This window comes from Anticarsia gemmatalis, chromosome 1, assembly GCF_050436995.1.
Source record: "Anticarsia gemmatalis isolate Benzon Research Colony breed Stoneville strain chromosome 1, ilAntGemm2 primary, whole genome shotgun sequence".
NCBI lineage: Eukaryota > Metazoa > Arthropoda > Insecta > Lepidoptera > Erebidae > Anticarsia > Anticarsia gemmatalis.
The window spans coordinates 14,929,117-14,943,985 of NC_134745.1; the positions used below are offsets into that span (position 1 = coordinate 14,929,117).

Here is a 14,869-nt window from a genome sequence, read left to right on the forward strand (position 1 = left end):
AGTCCTGTGATAATAGCCGCTTATAATATAATATTTGCAACCTTTAAGACCGTCATCGATTTCACAAATATAATTTTGTTTAGTGAATCTAACATATTCGTACGCAGTACAATGCTTATCAACACCATTCATACACAAGACAAGAAAGGTATACGTTAAAATGTGAATATTGTAGTAGATCGTTTCAATCACCAATCACAAGGTTGCAAAAATATAAACAACTAGACTAGCTTTCCGCCCGCTATGCCCACGTGGAATTTCACTCCCTTCTAGAGGAAATTTCGAAAAATCTTCTCTAAGTGCTCCTTTACACTTCCTAAGGATTTTTAATACAATTATACACAATTTCAACTTTCTACGTTCAGTAATTGGTTTTGGTTGTGCGTTGTCCACCAGCCAGCCAGTCAGTCACTCAGTAACGAAAGAGTTTCAAATACATTGATATAGTAAAGCATTATAGTTTTTACTATACGTTTTTTCCTACAAAAGGAAATAAACAAAACGATGAGTAAATAACCAATACTACAAAAGTTTGATACACATCAATATTTGGCCATCAAACATATTAATATCTATCTTTAATTCGTACTCCGGGTTGTTTGTTTAGTTCCAACGATACCGACAAACATGGCCACGTTTAAGTCAAATAAATACTTGGAACAACTCAAACTGATGCTAAGTTTCATTAAATGAGTTTTGTTTGACAAGTATTAGGGGTCGTATTCATTATAACGGCACGGGGCTAGCTTGGGCGAAGAGGGCGAGTTGCGGAGATAAAATATTGTTATGTATTAATGCAAATGTCTGATGGAAACAAGACATACATTTTGAAATTCGTATTGTCTTAGGTTGTTTAGGCACCTATTTCAATGAATAAGTAATCCATACTAATATTATAAATGCGAAAGTAACTCTGTCTGTCTGTCTGTCTGTCTGTCTGTCTGTCTGCTACTCAATCACGCCTAAACTACTGAACCGATTTGCATGAAATTTGGTATGGAGATATTTTGATACCCGAGAAAGGACATAGGCTACTTTTTACCCCGGGAAAATGACGCATTTCACGGGAAAATTCAGGTTTCGCCACCGGAGTCGCGAATTATCAATATTATAATGACATTGAAATAACAAAATCCCGTTGTCATGGCAACTGTTTTAACGGCGGATATGCCATTAAAACAGTTGCCATGACAACGGAACAACGGACGGTTATATACGGTATAATTTTAAGAATATTTTTCGTGAAAAAAAAGCATATTTTATATCATCACGCTACGACCAATAGGAGCAGAGTAACCGTAAAAAGGTGTTACACAAACGTGGAAAATTCTGACCCATTCTCTCTTATGTGACGCAAGCGAAGTTGCGCGGGTCAGCTAGTTAATATATAAACATGAAATAGTAACATAGGTACAGATAGTTATCTCTTTTAGTTAACAGTGCTTTTACTTTTTATATGTTTAAGTAGCTTTCTACAATGTTACATTAATTCTTAAAGCAAGAATGCTCTTAATAATAGGCCGGAAAAAGTCACAGGAGAGAAGAAAGCTTTGTAGAATCAAAATTGAAACGTAAAATCATATTGCTTTAAACAAAATTATTCACATCATTAAGAAACAGTTCAACTCAAATAAACTCATACTTACTTATGCCATCGCAATCAAAATCATCGTTAACTTCGACCGAACAACAAATTACTAACTCAAATGATATTTAAACGTCATTTTCTTACACATTCCGATCTTATTTGTAATTTGAAATTCAGGAGACATTTTCTTCTGTTACAGAATTTGTTTTGTTAGGGTATCACTTGAACGTGATCCTGCATAAGTTTTTGAAATCAAATAAGGTAAATTGGATGTAGGCGTCCGACTCTCTTCGGCAAACTTACAGATTTTGTATAAACCTACGCAAATTGGACGCGTCGAGTTGTCTCCGGGACTCTCTGCCAAAGAAACCGTTCGTAATCATGTTTCTTTATGAATATTTTTGTACTTTTACATATTCATATTAGAAGTTGTTTAGGTTTTTTCCGGTTTCGTATCGTTTTAATAATTGCAAGCATCCATTAATATTTGAAACACTAATATGTTTGGAATAGTTCTAATGATTTTGAAAATAAATGTGGCAGCTTATATCTCGCGCAAAGACATGGGTTAATTAAAAATGAGCTACAAATAAAATCCAGTAAAATAATTAAATATTTTTTCCTTACTAATGAATACATCTAAACATTGAATAACTACAAAACCCGGAAAACCTTTTGTATAAACCAAAAAACGTCTTAAAAACCAGACAAAATCCACAAAGGGGGATCTCAAAAGAGAAGACTGGAACCTCAGCGAGCAGCCATTGAAGTGGGCAATCAGTTTAATTGGCCGAATCCAAGGTGCTCGTTAAAATACCATTAACAAGCTTAAACAGACACTTGGTGGAAAACGGCCGTTAATTAGCCAGACCTGTAATGTTTCAAGTGTTATAGACGGATTTAAAATACGCCTGCTAAAGACGGGCGAGGAAAAATTTTTGGGCTCTTTTTTTGTACAGTTTGAGGGCAGAATGTGTGGAAATGAAACGATTAATATAAGTAGTAAAAGCCAAGACTGAAATTTTGTAGTAGTTTCTGTTGTTTACTTTCGTGAATTTTACTAATTTAAATATATGCGCTTTTTTGGATTTACTCGGTATGTTTTGGTGAAATTTACAAACCATAAAATACAACGTGCTTTTTATTAAACACTTACTTTTTTTTGACAAAAAGAAAGTATGAAACTAAACGAAATATTGTATTAAATCTATACTAATCTATACTAATATTATAAAGCTGAAGAGATTGTTTAATATAATAAATAAATAAATAATGTTTATTTAAGAACAAAGTGATTGCAGACAGATTTACAATAATGCATATTTACAAATTGCACATATAATTTAAATTTAATTGAACATCTACAATTTTTGGGTGGAGCGCTGTTCTCCTAGCTAGGCTACAATTAACCTGTGTTAAGGAGATACAGTCCCGTTCCCTCGATTGTAAGAAAGTAGGTTTGATTTGTTTGTGGTATATGTGTGACGAACAGTAAGCGGTGATTGTATAAGCTGCTTTTACACATTTTTTTTTTTTTTTTTTTGTACATTTTATGTGTGTGTGTGTGTGTGTGTGTTTGTGTGTGTTAGTGTGTGTGTGTGTGTGTGTATGTGTGTTTGTGTATGTGTGTGTTTATGTGTGCGTGTGGGTGTGTGTGTGGGTGTGTGTAAAACTATTTTGCCAAAAATGCTTCAGTCTCATCATAGCTCAAGTTCAGTAAGAATGAACGAATGGTCTTTTTACAGACAAAATACGACATTCCATATATTTCACATCTTGCGTTAATTTTGTTATAAAGATATGGGGCTAGATAAATAGAAAACCTTTTTATGAAAGCGAAAGGCGCAGGGGGTATCACACATACCTTGTCTTTTCGGCGTTTAGTAATTTGTTTGATGGGTGTTTCACGGTGTTGAGCTAAGGTTGTTTGTAAAATATATTGTTGTCTTACATTTAGTAGATGCCATTCTTTGTATAATGTAGCGGTTGAGAATCGGATTTGCTTACAGGATGCTACTTTGAGTATTGCTCTATGTGCTATTTCTACCGGTTTTAAGATGGTTTTACCTGCTCCACCCCAGCAAGTGATACAGTAGATGAGGATTGACTGGCACAAAGCAAAGTAAACGTTGCGAATAACTGTAAGGTTAGTGACATGCCTAAGAGTTTTAAAAATATATATTAATTTACGCAACCGGTTGGCAAGAGCGTTTGAGTGTGATTTAAAGGTCAGCGTTTTGTCTAATATGATACCCAGATATTTAGTTTGATCTAATGCGATTAGCGAAGGACAGCTACAGTGGATGTGGGGTTTGTTAAATGAAGAGTGTGCTTTAAGGATAATAGGTGTAGTTGGTTGAGATTTTGAACTTAGTGAGAAGGTTATAAAATTTGTTTTTGTAGTATTGAGCGATAGTGTATGTGTGTGGAGCCACTGCAAGGTAGTATCAAAGCCGAGCTGGGCAGTCGTTTGAAGCTCCGTCCATGAGTTGGCAAAAAAGGTGATAGCAGTGTCGTCAGCGAAGGATACAACTTTAGCATTAGATAGATTAAGGTTAGTGAGCTCGTTTATGAATACAAGGAAGAGCGTGGGCCCCAAGATACTACCCTGAGGCACGCCATACTGGATAGGAAGCTCTTCACTATTGTGGTTGTCAATTGTAACATACTGAGTACGATTAGTTAGGTAGCTTTTAAATAGATCCAGCTGAAGACCTCTGACACCGATATTTTCTAGTTTACGTAGGAGGGTCGGAACAGGGACTGTGTCAAAGGCCTTTGCTAGATCCAGGAATATAGTAAGAACCTTCTTCTTAGTCGTAAGCTTCTCTACTATAAAGCTGGTTAAACCTTGAACGGCATCGCTGGTGGACTTGTTTCTGCGGAAGCCAAATTGATTTGGAGAAAGTAATTGAAAGTGTTCAAGGTACTGTACTAGTCTTGTGTTAATTATGCGTTCAAGTACCTTTGATAGAGAGCTGAGCACGGCTATAGGGCGGTAGTTATTTGGTACGGAACCGTCGCCACCTTTCAGTATGGGATGAATAATCGCTTTTTTAAACGGAGTGGGAAAAGTGGCAGTTTGAAAACACAGGTTAAAGATATGACTGAGAATGGGTGCAAGAGTTCGTGCGTATCTTCTTAAAAAGTGCTGTGAAATACCATCCCAGCCAACTGCAGCATTGGTTTTTAGAGAGAATATGGTACGTATAACTTCGTCAATATCCGTTTCTTCTAGTACAAATGATGATGTGCAAGAGGAGGCATGAGGCATATGTAGTGTTTGGCTTTGGCTATTGGTAAGGTTATCTGCCAGTAGCTTTCCAATATTTACAAAATAATCATTAACGAGTGTGCAAGATTGTGTGGGTGAGCATGATTGCGATAATAACTGAGATGAGGATGTTTTGTGTTTAGTTGTGTTTGTGATAGACTTGATGGTATCCCATAGTCTCTTGGGATTATGTGTTGCCTTATTTAATTCTGCGGTGTCATATTTGCGTTTTACTTTCTTTAATATGTTTGTGCAAAAGTTTCTGTATCGTCTGTATGTGATAAGTAGTGTTTGATTTTGAGGTGATTGTTTTGATTTTCGGTGCAGGGTGTCTCGGTTACGAATGCAGCGTAGTAAGCCAGGGGTAATCCAGGGCTTAATGATTCTTTTGGCAGCGGGTACTTTAATTGTAATAGTACATTGCTTAAGTGCTGATGTAATTAACTTTATACAATTTTCCGTAGCGATATTTGGGTCTGATATCAAAAAAAGGGGGGCAAAATTAATATTATTCATAGCAATGTCAAGTGCTGCATAGTTAACCTTGTTCAAAATTTTCTGAGGTGTTACATTTGGTCCTATTCGCTGTATGGATACTAGTGAGGAACAGTGGTCAGTGAGCGTTGTGTCATACAATAGAGTTATTATTTTAGACTTGGTTCGCAACATAACATGGTCTAAGCAGTTATTGGCTCGTGTTGGTTCAGTGAATGCTGGTAAAAAGCCGTGAAAAGCCATAGTATTTAGATAGTCATGTGATCTTACATCTGTGGTGGTGGACTTAATATCTATGTTAATATCGCCCGTGATAATGACGGATTTGAAGGTTGATAGCGTGGCAAGTATATTATCAAGTGCAGAGAGAAATGTATTAATGTTATCAAGTGAAGGCGAACGATATATACACAGAATTGCAAGCTCTGTGTTGATTTTTACAATCAATCCAGTGGCTGAGCCATTGAAGTCCGGTTCAGTATAGGTAGATATAATAGATGACCTAATGTAAGCTACAACCCCATCACTTTGATTTATGTGGTTTATTGTGTTATATCTTGTATAATTTTGAAGCACTGGAAGATTAGCGTTACTTGAACATCTTAACCAACATTCTGTCAAAATTATAAGGTCACAATCGACTGGGATGCGATGAAGTAGTGTTTGTAGGTTAAGGAAGTTACAGTTAATGGACCTGATGTTTTGAGAGAGGATCTTCACGAATGATTGGGGATGCTCTAAATAAGTCAGAGTATGTTCTGGGAAACATATTTGAGTTTCAGATACAGAAAGTATATCAATGTTCTCAATTAGATTACTAATATTATTAGTCACGACAGAAAAGGCAATTAATTAAATATCGGGTATAAGGCAGTTTAATGGGCAAGTTTGATATGACTTTGGCATTAATGTGGTGTGCGTGAGGGTGTGATTGTTTGGATACAAGTAGTTTTGTCATGAAGTGTATGAGTAATTTGGGTGAGAGGTATTTGTATGTGCTGAAGTGTCGTTTTATGGTGTAGAGGTAGAGTTTGTTTTTGAAATGTGTGTTACTATATTTAGTTAGAGTAAACATAACAAAGAAATTACAATTATAAAAGCAAAAAACAGAATTATATCTAGGATGAAAACTATTACAATTTGATATTATTACTAGTCATGCGCTATTTGCTACGGTTAATTGTTCCAATTGTGATTCTGACTTAATAACTATGATCTGGCTGTTAGTGTCCTTCTTCATCAGTATGCGTCCATTTGAGGTCCAGCAGTAGAGGTATTTGTTAGCCTTTGCAAAATTACGAGATAGGTAAAAGAGGCGCTTGGAGTTGGTGGTTAGTAAGTCTGCAATGTATGTAGGAGTTTTAGGACCTATAATACCCAAGTTCATTGAATTCACCTTGTCATTAGGATGGTGTTTGTTGTAGTTCCTAACAGCAGTCAGAAAATTGCTTTTGGTTAGAGTATTTGTAAATTCAACGGTCAGCGATGAGTTATTTTGTTCTTTCTTTGACGGTTGACGGGATACATCACGGATTTCAGACTTTTGGATATTCAATTCCAGATGTTTCGAGAGCTGCAGTAAGGCATCAAAAAGCATATTTTTGGTTTCATTCGATTGTTTCGGTACATTACGGAGTTCTACACAAGTTTTTATGTTAAACCGTTCAATCGAGTCTAGTTTCTCTTCGAGTGTATTCAATTTTATGGCCATAGTGTTACGTTCCTTTTCGAAACCCATGATTTTTGATTCCAGAGAGGTTAGTTGGTCGCCCACAAATGACACCGATTTCTCTATTTCCAAGTTTGTTTCCTCTATTTTAGAATTAACATTTATAATCTCTAATATATGATGCTCCAATTTATCTAGTCGAGAGCTTTGTGAACGCATAATATCCTGCAACATTTCTTTTATTTCGTTTTTGAAGTCATCAAAGTTGTCTCTTGTATTTTCGCTTGATGGGCAGCGGCGCTTGGCTCGTTGAGTAATATTCGCGTTGAATGTCGAAGAATTTTCGTCCTCTTCTAGGTATAGTTCCCGAATGTCAGACTCGGATCGTGACGGTGAGTGTTTAGCAGCGGGCGGTGTTCTTTTTGTTGAAAACATTCTAATAAATATTTCTTAAAATATAAATAGTCACAAAAAGAGCAACCCCGTAAGTAGGACTCGACCCTCCGACGCACGGCGACTATGCAGTTTGAACGGTCCTCTTGACCGCCACGCCGCAGTGACGTTTGATAATTATGGTAAAATATGTCTTCTGTACTTGAGTGGCGAAGTCGTTGAGTTCATTGACCGCTGGATTGTTCAAGGTCGAATACACAATGACACAGCACGATAAGTTTTGCAAGTTTGTGTTTTAACGAAGTTTTAACGTAATAAATTATGGAATAATGTCATTAGCACTCACTTTAGGGTTTATTGATGCACTGGCTTTTATTACTACGGTGTTTTTATATGGTTTGACATAAAAGGATTCACTATAAACACTTTAAATACTGTGTAATGAATTTATAAACACGGAGCAAACAAAAACACGTCCGAACGCTAGCAGAGCGGAGGGGGGGGGGGGTTAATGGGTAATGTTTGTTTGATTGTTTGTTTGTTTGTTTCTTTGTTTGTTTGAACGCGCTAATCTCGGGAACTACTGGTCCGATTTGAAAAATTCTTTCAGTGTTAGATAGCCCATTTATCGAGGAACGATCATCACGCTACGACCAATAGGAGCAGAGTACCAGTGAAAAATGTTACAAAAACGGGGAAAATTATGATTCTCTTATGTGACGCAAGCGAAGTTGCGCGGGTCAGCTAGTTGAAAATAAATTTTAACAATCTCAAGTTAAGAAAGTATTTCATTTCTAAAGATCTCGTTGTACGCTACCGATATTTCTTTCCACGAACGTATTCTTCCTCTATTTTCGTTCCGTTCGCCAATCTAACAGAATTACAAAGTGATTCGCGAAGCAGATTGGATTGCAGCGGGCTCAAACTGCCGCCGAAATTGATTGAACCCGATACATACACGACACTACTTCTTGTTTCACTGCTCAAACAACGGTTACAAAACATCACTTGCAATTTCTACATTCATGGTGTACAATTCAGAAAATGCACGTCACTGTATTTTTTGTACCAATATACATAGATGGTTTCAATTGTTATGATTATAAAGTAAGTATAGATTAAGTTATAAATTAAGTTTATCCAACATTTACAATTATATCTATATGTTTTCCCAATTAATTAAATAATTAAGTTGTTTTCTGCACAATAATGTGTAGAAGTAAACAAACACTACTTGTACATTTTATCATCAATAGGTTTATATATTAGTTACTAAAATAACAAAAAAGACTCCCTTTCCAGTACCTCAATGGAGAATGTTACCTAATTTTAATTTTTAGCACTCCATATTCTCGTTTAAAAATAAAAAATACTGGTGAAAGAATTACTTCGATACGTCAATTAGTTTTCGATTTATAAGTAAAACAAGTTGTAACCGCACGACGCTAGCTCTCGGTGACGGTGTGACGTCACTCTACACTTGCTCAGTCTGGCTCACACAGTCCGCTTGAGGTCGCGCGCTCGGTGCGTTGAAATTATTCCTAAATACTTTTAAAAATGTTCAATTCAAATACTAGGAAATCATATGTTGTGCCTAAATGTAATTTAATATTATGTAAGTAAGTAAATAAGTAATAATAAATAACTTCATCTTATAATGAAACAATTTGTAACCGGATTGATCGCGAGTTTATTGAGGAAAAATGTAAAATCTATAAGTATACGATTATTTCGGTTAAAAACTGATTCATTATAATATGCAGTGATCGTAAATATTTATCTAACATTATTACTTATTATACCTACATATGTATAATATACTAGAAGCCGCCCACGACTTCGTCCGCGTGGAAACCCTTCCCGCGTAAATCCCGATCCTTCGAGAACTCGAGGATAAAAAGTAGTCTATGTGTTATTCTGGGTCTTCAGGTATATATCAAATTTCATCGTAATCGGTTCTGTCAAATTTGCGTGAAAGAGTAACAAACATCCATACATACTTACATACCTACATACTTACATACATACATACATACATACATACATACATACTTACATACCTACATACTTACATACATACATGCATACATACATACTTACATACCTACATACTTACATACATACATGCATACATACATACTTACATACCTACATACTTACATACATACATACATACATACATACTTACATACCTACATACTAACATACCTACATACTTACATACATACATGCATACATACATACTTACATACCTACATACTTACATACATACATGCATACATACATACTTACATACCTACATACTTACATACATACATACATACATACATACTTACATACCTACATACTTACATACATACATGCATACATACATACTTACATACCTACATACTTACATACATACATACATACATACATACTTACATACCTACATACTAACATACCTACATACTTACATACATACATGCATACATACATACTTACATACCTACATACTTACATACATACATACATACATACTTACATACCTACATACTTACATACATACATGCATACATACATACTTACATACCTACATACTTACATACATACATACATACATACATACTTACATACCTACATACTAACATACCTACATACTTACATACATACATGCATACATACATACTTACATACCTACATACTTACATACATACATGCATACATACATACTTACATACCTACATACTTACATACATACATACATACATACATACTTACATACCTACATACTTACATACATACATACATACTTACATACATACATACTTACATACCTACATACATACATGCATACATACATACTTACATACCTACATACTTACATACATACATGCATACATACATACTTACATACCTACATACTTACATACATACATACATACATACATACTTACATACCTACATACTTACATACATACATACATACATACATACATACATACATAATATCACGCTTGTTGTTCCCGAAGGTGTAGTTAAAGGTGCATATACAATACATATTATACAAACATACGTACATACATACATACATACATATACAAACATACGTACATACATACATACGTACGTACGTACACACATACATACGTACATACATACATACAATGACATGTGTATGTCATTGTATGTATTACTTATGTACTTATGTATCTACATGTATACATTCTCACAAACTTTCAAATTTATAATATTAAGTAGGATTTCGGAAGCAACAAAACCTCTATTTGTTTCACAAATAATTCGCAACCATTATTCCATTTATTTTAGGTACATTATCCGATTGCCCTTTTTAAAATCCTTAATCCATTTTATTAATCGAATAGTATTTACTATTATTATAAGTTATTTTATACATAAGCGGACGAAAACACAACAAAATACTACGCAAGCTATTACACCTACAACAACGATTGGCGACTTAATACTAAGCGGGACGCGGCCCGCGCGGCGCGGTAAAGTAGTATGACGTCACAGCCGCTCACGCGGCTGTTAGCGGGACTCGATATTTTTCAAAACTTTGAATGCTTATAAAATCAAAACTAGTTGGTATTTTTGACTAAAACAAAAACTAGTTTATATGTATACACACAGGCTATACTGTGTCAAAATTTCAAGCGATTTGGCATACCTAGTAACATTCTCCATTCTGTACCACTATCCACTACCGACAACCGGCTAGCTATCAAAATTTTGACATTTAGAATGTACTGCCAAAAAAGTACGTCCGTCCGAGGCGCTAATCAGATTTTCGTACAAAATTTCTCAATGACAAATCGGTTGTCGGTAGTCGATAGTAATAGAGAATAATAATTGAGCTACAGCTTATGCTGTGCAAGAGCCCTGTCATAATTTGAAGCGCTAGTGACAATAAGTTTGTTTTAAGGCTTCAAATAATAATTTGACAATCTTATTCACAGCGATAAGAGCATGCAACTTAGTTCAGAAATCCTCTTAACGAAAATTAATTGATCGAGAGCCCACTAGACGCAGATCTGGGGGCTTATAGCCAATTAATTAGTGTAGTGTGCGCGGCCAGTGATAATCTCTCCGTGGAATGTCAGGGCACGCCTTCCTTCGGTTATGTTATCGTTCCATACGAATATTATAACGGTGACGGACTATGAACCCTGTGGGAGAAGGTAAAGATGACATTTTGTGGGTAAAAATAAATAACTTTTAATAAAAGAAATGGCGAAAGCAAAATAATGTAATTAAATTATTCACGAAAGAACAATATTCTTTGCTATTTTGATATTTAATTGAGTTGTTATTTATAAGTGAAATTTCTGTCTTTCTCTTTAGGTAGTTAATAATCAGCGTGTATTAGACGTTGGCTAATGCGATCTCGCGTAATTGTCTTAGCTAGCTTAATATTGCATTCTGGTGGCAACAGCCGTGGTTCAAATGCAATCTAGACAACTATTCGTGTGTTATGAGAAACTCTATTCAAGATAGCCTGATGTATCTTAACGTTAATGTATAAACTGCCCAAATACTGAAGTTGAAGTCATAACAAGTGCAGTCTTCTTCTTATCGTATGGTTAGTGGTCAACCTAATGTCAAAGTTGTTCAAGCCGCTCGGAGGCCTCTGACGTGGAGGCTTTTATAACGAATGTTATCTTAATTGACAAACATCGGGACCAACGATTTACGTGCCCTTCAAAGCACGGAGACGCCCAGTTTAAATACCACTATGTGGCCACCCATCTATGGAATGACCGTTTCAAGGTTAGCTTAACACACAGATCGCTTACCTATCGCAACTGGCCATGGGCGCCTCGAACACGCAAGTGCAGTAAAACAATACTAGCAGAAAGTTTCGAACCCAAAAAGGAGTTTCATTCTATTATATCAACCACACAAACAGTAGTTCGTAACGCGACGTTAACATCAATAATCATTAGTACCCTTTCGCAAATCCATCATTGTCGCGGAAACAATGCGGGCTGGGCGCGTGAGCCATCAACGTCAGACGATCTTAACGAGCAATGTTTATTAAACCAGCTGCGAGCAGCGATGTCATCTAGCCATTGTTCGTGATACAGATGTACGTGTGTTATTGAAAGTAAATGTTTTGGAAAAAATAACACTTTATTTTGATAAGTTGTATAAAAATCTAGGCTCTTATTACTTTTTCTTGCCTAAAGCTATGCAAAATAAGTAAAAGGTATTACGTAAAACTTCGTACATGCAATATTATACCAAAAGTACCCACCTAACATTTTATATCCAATATCCATGCTAACTGGAAAATACCGACAGTACAGTCTTTAGTACAAGATGTCGAATAATGGAAAATAACATTCATATTTTTATGCATTGTAAAATTATCCGTGACAGAAAATTATCAATCTTCTTCCTATGGTTAGTGTTCACCTTTGACGTGGCTTAACGATTGTTATCTTAATTATTATTGACAACAACTCCCTCCGAGACACGAAGACGCCCAATTTAAATACCACTATGCGGCCACCCATCAATGGAATGACCGCGCCAAGGTTTGCTTAAGCCACAGATCGTTTACCGACCGGTGAGCGCAATTGGCTATGAGCGCCTGAAATTTCAATAACGATTTCTCATCTTAAGAAAATAATAATGTTTCTAACAAGGTATGTTTTCTCCAGGACCTGGAAGTCTACGAAGCAGTAGTAGATGTGCGCTGCTACGATCTGACAGCGCTGTTCCTGTGCTCTCTGTTCGTACCCAAGTGTGGACCTCTCGGACACATGGTACGGCCTTGTAGAAGCTTGTGTCAAGGTGAGTGCAAGAGTTTCTTTTTATTTTATCTAGCTGAAGGTCTAACGCATTACCTCATATTTATTATTTAGGATGCATTTTAGTAGTTGAATACTTGGTCATAATGTTGTTTAAGTTACTTGTATTGTGATAACCTTGCTACATTGACGTAAAAAAATATATATATATTGTTTAGTCATTCAAACTAGGTAGTTGCTGGTATAAATGATTATATTAAGTCAGTAAGTAATATAGAAAGCTGATTTGTGATCTCATATAATATACTCGTACATACATTATATTATTTCAAATAATTATACAGATTATGACAGAACGTAGAACAATATTAATTCCAGCGATTTTTATTTGTTAAATCCATTCATTCCAAAAGTGAGATGTCAGTTTTTGCAACAAATAAATGTGAAAATAAAATATTTTGTTCGCCAGTGATATTTCATCAAACTCCGTTCAGTGATTTTAAACAAAACGGTTGTAAATTATTCATGCACTGGGTGTTTTTGGACACTTTAAATTGAATACTATAACATAAATCTTTTTGGATCACTAAAATAGTTTGTTGGTTTTGACTGAATACCAAATGCTGCGACAAAATATCAAACAGACAAAATTAAATGTCAACATGATTTTGGTTAATCGGTTCTAGTTATTTATTTGGTTTAGAATACCTGTAATTAACGAAACTGTGGTTATTCGTGTGTACGAAAATTTCACGTGTTGTACCTATGAATATGGAAACTATGATAACTATGATATAAATCGAATAAATAATGTTAGTTTTTAGAATTATTTTAAAATTTATAATATCCAGAGTTAAATTAATTCCGGTTACACTGCAATGCTTGGATCCTCTCGTAATGAGTGTCTTAGTGACTAAGATCATTTCGTGTCTCTTGCCCAATCGTATTAAAACCATAACGACCTAAAATCAAAAGTTACCTTAAAACATTCCCAATAAAGTCAAATACATCTTCTCAATTTCCCAGTTAAATGTTTAGGCGTATTTAAACAAGGTAGCAATGGGTAGCAATCAAATCGTAATCAAACTTGTTAGTTTCGCCAACTTAGTTAACGTAAGGTTTGAGTTGTCGAACTCCTTAACGAGTATCTGTGGTTAAAGTCAATATGCCGATAGTCCGACACGTATCTCATCTGCACGGTTTAATTGAACTTCAGTGTGTTTTACCAAACGTAAGGGCATTTTATTAGAAAATATCGCAGGCAGCAAGCAACGATATCTACCATTATCGAGTTGCTTAATTAACTATTGACAATCACATATGTGTAATATAATATATGTGATATATAGTCATATACTGCTTTTTTATATTTGTTGTCTTCATCTGTGAAATTTCAACTGTCTCACTGTCTGGTCACGATAGCGAAATCTTGGTAAGAAGGTTCCATTTTAACCATTTGGGTACGAACCCCTTAAAACTGTTTGATAAGAATTATTTATATCACGGCGATAAGTACCGAGTGATTTCGCGACACTATGAAGACAAATAACGGAAAATTTGTTCAGCGTGGTAACAAGTTTGTAAAAAAACAAGTTATGTGATTTCTAACGATTATAGAAAAGAGTACGGGAATTAAAGCTAACATACCTTGGAATGCCTTACGTTTCAATACAACGATAAAAACCTAAAAAGTT

The 14,869-nt window shown here is 35.3% G+C and overlaps 1 protein-coding gene across 1 annotated transcript in view; it reads left to right on the forward strand.

Moving 5' to 3' along the window:
- The window catches only part of Corin (corin serine peptidase), a 103,677-nt gene that overhangs the window by 57,771 nt on the left and 31,037 nt on the right, over positions 1-14,869 (forward strand). Inside the window, exon 8 of the mRNA XM_076129649.1 lies at positions 13,086-13,218. Coding sequence (XP_075985764.1) covers positions 13,086-13,218 — 133 coding nt within the window. The remainder of the gene's footprint in view (positions 1-13,085; positions 13,219-14,869) is intronic.